The 7605-nt window shown below is 38.3% G+C and overlaps 1 protein-coding gene across 1 annotated transcript; it reads right to left on the reverse strand.

Moving 5' to 3' along the window:
* Positions 1–285: 285 nt before the first annotated feature.
* LOC140141349 (tubulin alpha-1 chain-like) lies at positions 286–6611 on the reverse strand. The gene is made up of 4 exons (XM_072163184.1): positions 6459–6611; positions 3631–3853; positions 2811–2959; positions 286–1778 (listed from the first exon to the last, which is right to left on the reverse strand). Exons 1-4 carry the CDS (start codon positions 6459–6461, stop codon positions 801–803), a joined length of 1353 nt encoding a protein of 450 aa, XP_072019285.1. The 5' UTR covers positions 6462–6611; the 3' UTR covers positions 286–800.
* Between the last annotated feature and the right edge of the window lie 994 nt (positions 6612–7605).

Genomic DNA, 7605 nt, shown 5'->3' on the forward strand with positions numbered 1-7605 from the left:
TAATGTTGATAAGCATTCTGCCATGTAATATAAACCACACACTTTCCTTTATTAAACCCATTTTTTCTTCAAAAGTCACTCTCTAGCAATGAATGTGTTACAAGTGGACTTTTATACATACTGGATTTCAATCAATGTGTTACAAGACTCAAATCACGGAATTGGGTGGTTCTTTCATACATGCTACTTCTCACATGCTCAATAGACACATAATGATGAATTTGAGTTGTTCTTTCATACATATGACAGGCCTATGTATAGCAACAATTTCCCATGCTTAACTCAATTGCTTGAGTTAACCTTATATCAGGACCTATTCGTTTGATGGGCTTATAATATGCAATTGAAATAGTTTAGTACTGATCGTGAGAATGTTGTACTTTTCACAAGATTTCATTCGAAGTTTCGGCGGTAAAGTTGAAGAAAAATGCATTATGGTGTTAAAGTGGAAGCCCCACTTTTGGTTCAAATTCCTTAGGGAATTAGTCAAGGTTAAAATTTATCTATGTAAATTCTGTTATGTCTGTCATCAAATAAACAGATGTAAGTCAGTTCTTCTGTGGCGAACTGGCCAAGTGGGGCTTCAACTATAGCACACAAAATCCGTTGATACAGTAGCTCATGTTTTATATGTACTTTAATTTTTGTTATTCCTCTAACATACCCGTAATCCAATGTCAGAATGTATCATTAATCTTCTTTGTTCAGTAGTTCGAACATTTCTTAGGGCATAAACAAAATAACACTAGAAAGTTATTTCGAAGGAGGTATGATTTGTTCCTTAATCAAGGTTATACTTCTTAATACTCATCGGCCTCTTCTTCTTCTGCATCGACTGAATCAAGTCCAACTTCCTCGTAATCCTTCTCCAAAGCCGCTAGATCTTCACGTGCTTCAGAGAACTCACCTTCTTCCATACCCTCACCGACATACCAGTGAACAAAGGCACGCTTGGCGTACATCAGATCAAACTTGTGATCCAGACGAGCCCAGGCTTCAGCGATAGCAGTGGTGTTGCTCAACATGCAGACAGCACGCTGGACCTTAGCCAGATCACCACCAGGTACAACAGTTGGTGGTTGGTAGTTGATGCCTACTTTGAAGCCAGTTGGACACCAGTCGACGAACTGAATGGTACGCTTCGTCTTGATGGTTGCAATGGCACCGTTGACGTCCTTTGGGACAACGTCACCACGGTAGAGCAGACAACAGGCCATGTACTTGCCGTGACGAGGATCACACTTGACCATCTGGTTGGCTGGCTCAAAACACGCAGTAGTGATTTCAGCAACAGAGAGTTGCTCATGGTAGGCTTTCTCTGCTGATATGACAGGGGCATAAGTAGCCAATGGGAAATGAATACGTGGATATGGTACAAGGTTGGTCTGGAACTCTGTGAGATCGACATTCAGGGCACCGTCGAAGCGGAGAGATGCCGTGATCGATGATACAATTTGCGCCATCAATCTGTTCAAGTTAGTGAATGTCGGTCTCTCAATGTCTAAGTTGCGACGGCAGATATCGTAAATTGCTTCGTTGTCGACCATAAAGGCACAGTCAGAGTGCTCCAGGGTGGTATGAGTGGTTAAGATAGAGTTGTATGGCTCAACAACAGCAGAAGAAAGCTGAGGAGCTGGGTAGACTGCAAACTCAAGCTTAGATTTTTTGCCGTAATCAACCGATAGACGTTCCATGAGAAGGGATGTGAAGCCAGACCCGGTGCCGCCACCAAAGCTGTGGAAAATGAGAAAACCCTGTAGACCGGTGCATTGATCAGCCTGTCAAAGAAGACATTTAAGATCATTAAACACATGATTACATAAGAATAAAATGAAGATAAGGAGCACGTGGCCGAGCGGAACTTGCTCCAACTTATAATCGCCAGGTTGCGGGTTCGAGCCCGGCGACACCATCGTGTTGTGCCCTTGAATAAGGCACTTTATTTCGATTACTCCTCTCCACCCTGGTGTATAAATGGGACCGGCATTCTTAAATGCTGGATAGGTGATAGACTCGTATATGCTGCAACTCAAACCCTAAACCTGACCTAAACTATAATCTAACACACAGAGTGCGCAGGCCGGGTAAGCCAGAATTATGCCGAGACGGAACTTTAAAACCAAACACCTTGTGCTAAACCAGTCGTCTTAGGGCATTTAAATAAAGGCACTTAATTTAATGCCCACGTGACCAGATGGGCGCTGACATTACAGCGTCTAGACAGGATGTCTGGAAAAGTGACCTTTGGCACAGCGGGTGGTCTTTCAATTGGAACCGCGGGATGCATGTCCAAATTTTCTAGCAAATTTGTCATTTTTTTGCAACTTTGTAGTATTATTGTAAGAGTTTCCGTCTATAACTTTTTTTCTGTCGATCAAAACTTTCAAAATTTAGTTCTTGAAAACATACTAAAAAACAGAATCCCCCATGTATAATTATTTTGCCTATTAAATTTTCAGCAATTTTGATGGTATTTGTCTGAAAAATTCATATCTCTTAGCATTGTAGCACATCTACTGATCACTTGGTGGTCTTGGTATGGCGGCGCCCATGGGTCACGTGGGCATTAAATTTAGTGCCTTTTATTTAATACCCTATGGTAACTGTAAACTGAATCTTTAAAAAACAGGTATCTTGTTTGCTATGTAATTTTACTTACAAGCACATTAAAAAATATTGTAAACCCTGTATATGTAAGCATTGTTTTTCAAAAAATGTTTAAATTAACATGACTTTGATCACATTATGGCTCAGTAGAAATCATACCACGATGTGATGTTTATCGCAAGTATCTGTATTTCACTGCTTACCAGTTTTCTGATTCTGTCTAACACGATATCGATGAGTTCTTTGCCGACTGTGTAGTGACCACGTGCATAATTGTTGGCGGCATCTTCTTTGCCGGTAATCAGCTGCTCAGGGTGGAAGAGTTGACGGTAGGTTCCGGTACGGACCTCATCTGAAATTATCATTAAAGACATAATTGTTATGAGGGTCAATCAGTGGTGTAGATTTCTTTTTAACATTGGGGGGGGGATGGGATTGGAAAATTGTTGGAAATATAATGAATGCAGTACTTTTTGGCGACTGGTGCAAATGCGCGCGAAGCGCGCGAAAAAGTTTGCTATTTTGAAGCTAAACTGATGAAATATGGTGCAAAAGCGGAATAAATGCTCGCGAAGCGCGCGAAAATTTGCACTTTTGGGGCTAAAATGGGCAAATATGAGGTTAATTTGATCAGAAACCCATATTCAGCCGTCAACATTGGGGGGATGATTGTATGGAGCATCCCCCTGGTAAAATATTGGGGGGGGATAAATCCCCCCATCCCCCCGGGATCTACGCCTATGGGGTCAATTAACCTCATAGCTTGTTCCAGTAGGGGGAATATCTTTGTTTCATAACCACTAAGGTACATGTATAACACATTAAATTCTGTTTCACTAATGATATTATCATGCAGACATAATATTTTTGGGCCAGCGCCTTGCCAGTCAGTACAGATGACAGTTTGAAAGCGGAAATATTGACCATTGAAAGAGTTCATTTAACTTACAACTGACCAATCGCTTGGTTCCAAGTTCAAATATTAACCCTTATCATACTAAAACTGAAGAGGTAATCACTCACCAATCACTGTAGGTTCCAAATCTACAAAGACGGCACGAGGGACGTGCTTGCCAGCTCCAGTCTCACTGAAGAAAGTATTGAAGGAATCATCACCTCCTCCAATGGTCTTATCACTAGGCATCTGACCATCAGGCTGGATACCATGCTCCAAACAGTACAGCTCCCAGCATGCATTGCCAATTTGAACACCGGCTTGGCCCACGTGGATAGAAATACACTCGCGCTGCAGAGACAATTATCGGAAAAAATATTAAATGATAATTAATTACTTCTTTATCTGATATTTTATTTATATTTATCTTATGTGTTATTACAGTTACCTAAAAAATAGCGATCAAAAATAACCTGGGTTATTGTAAAATAACCTGGCCGTTGTTACTTTAAGCACAGTAACAAGAAATATGTTTACAGAATTTTCTTTTAAATATCTTGTTATATAAAGGCTCTAAACTGTTTTAATATGACATTCAAAACATTGTTGAACTTTGTGATGTGCCCTGAGTAATTTAATTTGATTATTTATATTTGTTTACAACTTAAAGCTATGTCATGAGAAATAATAGCAAGGGGAAAAACAAGAGTTTGTGTGTTTTTGACCTGTTTGACCTGGTTTTGACCATGACCTGTTTTGGGGGTCCCTTTGGTTACAGTAAACAAACTCAATCAGAGTTATTAATAATCTTGGAAAATCATAGGAATGTTCATTATGTCGCCACAGAGGAGTATAATATACTCCTCTGTGTATGTCGCACAATTGGGGAAATCCCCAAGATTGTAAAGTGAATATGACATCATTTTGGGAATTCCCCAGGAAGTGAATGTGACAGAATGGTCTATTAATAGATTCTGTGTGTAAAAGGTGAAAGCAAATTAGGTTGTTTTTTGCAGAATATGAAGAGAGATTGTAGACCCTCTATATGTGTGTGTTGGTCGTCGTTGTGCTTCAAAAAGAGGTACATTTGAACCAGTTTACATAGCCAATAATGTGCTATTTTATACAGCAACGAAGAAGATTTTGATTTTGAGAGACTTGCTGAAGTCTGGTTCTGGTTTATAAAACAACACATCTGTCAATAAAGTGAAGCAGTGCAGAGAGAAGCCTGTTTCTTGGAAAAAGAGAGTGATTGGTGAAAGAAGCATCATTTTTGGAGATCGTCATCAGTGCAAGGAATTAAGAATTTGGAGAAAGCAGCACCATTTCTGTGCGAGGATTTTATATGCAAAGGATTATAAATGCAAGTGTACAGCGGACTTCGCTGAACAATGATTTTCGTAGGACATAAGGATATATATCAGCCGTCCAGAATTGCAATTGAACTCTATGATCACCGAGAAGAAGACTGTCGGCTATTAAAGTAGTAATTAGTTAAAAGAGTGATTTTATTTGATTATATTGTATGTGCATTTATTGTCACATATCAAACATATTTTACTTTCAATTAAAGACTTAGATTATGTTAACTTAATCAAACGGTGTATTAATGCTGTTAATGTTATATGCATTGGAGTGAATTTGGGTAAAAGGTGATTTTAGCCTTGAGTCATTGCGGCTCGTAACAACTTGCATTCAACATGTTCAAAACATTCTAACATGATGTTTTGTAAATGTTGACAAACATGTTTGCCAATACAATTACAATAACATTTTGCCAAAAATTTTGAAATGTTGTTCTAGTGTTTTTTGGGGTTTTTTTTTGTTTGTTTGTTTTTTGGTGTTTTTTTGTTTTGTTTTGTTTTGTTTTGTTTTGTTTTTTCATATAAAACGTTTTAAAAATGTATTCATGCCCGAATATAACGTATCAAAAATATTTTCGTGTTTGCTGGGTATGCAGATTGCAGACCTGAGACGATTTTAGTTATATGCGTCTCAGTTGCAGACATGCTTTTAGTTTTGGCAAGTGGCAATATCTAAAACATGCCAAAATGAATTAAATTTTTATTTTGTTGGGTTTTTTTTTTTTTATCATGTACATATATGTTCGAATTAACTTCTAATTTGTATCAAGAACCAAACAGCTCCAAATCCACGTGGTGGGAGTCACTACGCTATACCTGACTTTTGAAATACCAAAGTACCATGGGTCGATTCAGGTACAAGGTTCAACACTGCTAAAAATCTAATTATATCGCACGGGTCCGCTTACAGTAGCCTTAAGCATTGTCAAGTTCAAATACTGTATGTTCAGCATGTTCAGTACGAATTCTTTTTAATTTAAGACATAGTTGCATTTTTAAGTAGGCCTGACTACTTAGACTAAAAGGAGTTTTCATTTTGATTTTGTTTAAGTTGCTTGTCAAATTAATGAGGTAGGAGGAGGCGAATTTAATGAACATATAAAATAAAACATGCTATATCAGACTTCTAAACTCCATATAGCACTACATACTTTGCACATCAGACACCGAATACATAATTTATCATCGATTTCTTTCTTAAGTACATGTAATTATGGTATAATTAAAACTGAGCAGCAAATTATTTTTGAATGGTATAAACTCAAATAAGGTCACCGTCAGCTGATCACGAGTTTTCAAAAATATGCTATCTCCCATTTAGAATAGCCATTACAGAGCATAGAAATATATTTAGATTTATCTGTTTGCAATATTCTTTTATTTAATTTTTTTTATTCATCATGTTTATATTTTTAGTTTTATTTAACTCAAATTTTAGATACTAGTAATGGTATGGTAGGCCACTGGTAGTGCCGAGTGTCCGATCCATCAGCATCTACAATTATGCCGTCATTATATTTTATGAGACAGTCATAATAATTGTATGTAATGAGACTAACGATAATTTACAAAGCAATCATCACTATACATACCATGTTTATGATTGTCGTTGAACTCGTTCAAATCTCACTATGATAAGTCTGTAGCCGTCAGCAAACGAGTTTTAACCGCCAAGATACTTTGGATTCCTCCCTCGTCGGTGCAACGTGCGACGTCGGAAAGAATTATCTGATGCAGTCACGTACTCGCTATTCATTTATATAGGGCCCTACTCCTTCGAAAGAAGATATTTTTGCGTGGTTAAAATTTTAAAGTTAATACAATCAAACATATCTGTTTGTTTAAATTCGCTAATTTTTAGGGGTTTTTATACAGATTTAATACGCACTAAAACATTTTGTTCGTGTGTTTTTATTGTGGTGTTGATTTAGAGTAGGCATATAGAATGAAATTTAATGCAAAGCAAAAATATCAGCTCCATTATGATTCATTTTGATTGGTCAATGCCACGTAGGTGTTGCCATATAGAGCGATGACGTCAAGGTAGAGCGAGGCAGCGGGCATAAGTCTAAATTCAAAGTTTGTATAGCAGAGTCGGTTGAAGTAAGCTAAAAATGATGTGCAATCATCCGATAAAAAGATAAGCATGATAACTGTAACTGATAATATTGGCAATATTAGTTTGATACCAATTAAATCATTATGTACATAAAGCTCCGATCCGACGAACCACGAATGTTTTGATGAAACTCTATACAGCTCCATCCTCCGCTAAGCCCCCTACAAACATTTTAGGGTACGATTTCATATGACTATATAGTGCACATATCAGTGGCGTGCGCAAATGGGGGGGCAGAACATGCCCCCACTTTTGGTCATTCGGGGATTCGGGGGGCGGGAAAACGTTAAAAAGTCAAAATTTGTTCCTAATCAGGCTCCATTCGGGGAACTGAACAAGCTGCCCCCCCCACTTTCAATGTGCTGCGCACGCCACTGGCACATATCCCCGCCCGCCACTCCGAGACTCTAACATCCCCACCACACGACCCCATAAATAACCACCAAAATCACACAAAAAGCGCGGCATTGGAGTATCACTTTCTTTAATAAAGCAGATATTAACGAAACGACAGAAAATGACTCATTAAGACGTGGTATAAGTGTTAGCGTTGCCAATTACACGCTGGCACTTCCAGTACGGAATTCTGGGATTCACTGGTATCATTGACGATCGTGTTA

This window comes from Amphiura filiformis, chromosome 19 (assembly GCF_039555335.1).
Source record: "Amphiura filiformis chromosome 19, Afil_fr2py, whole genome shotgun sequence".
NCBI lineage: Eukaryota > Metazoa > Echinodermata > Ophiuroidea > Amphilepidida > Amphiuridae > Amphiura > Amphiura filiformis.

Bases quoted from the DNA above. Each gene is read 5' to 3' on its own strand.
- LOC140141349 (XM_072163184.1), bottom strand. The intron at 2,960-3,630 runs GTGAGTGATTAC...TGATAATTTCAG, and splicing joins TTTGGAACCTACAGTGATTG to ATGAGGTCCGTACCGGAACC. The intron at 1,779-2,810 runs GTAAGCAGTGAA...CTTCTTTGACAG, and splicing joins TAGACAGAATCAGAAAACTG to GCTGATCAATGCACCGGTCT.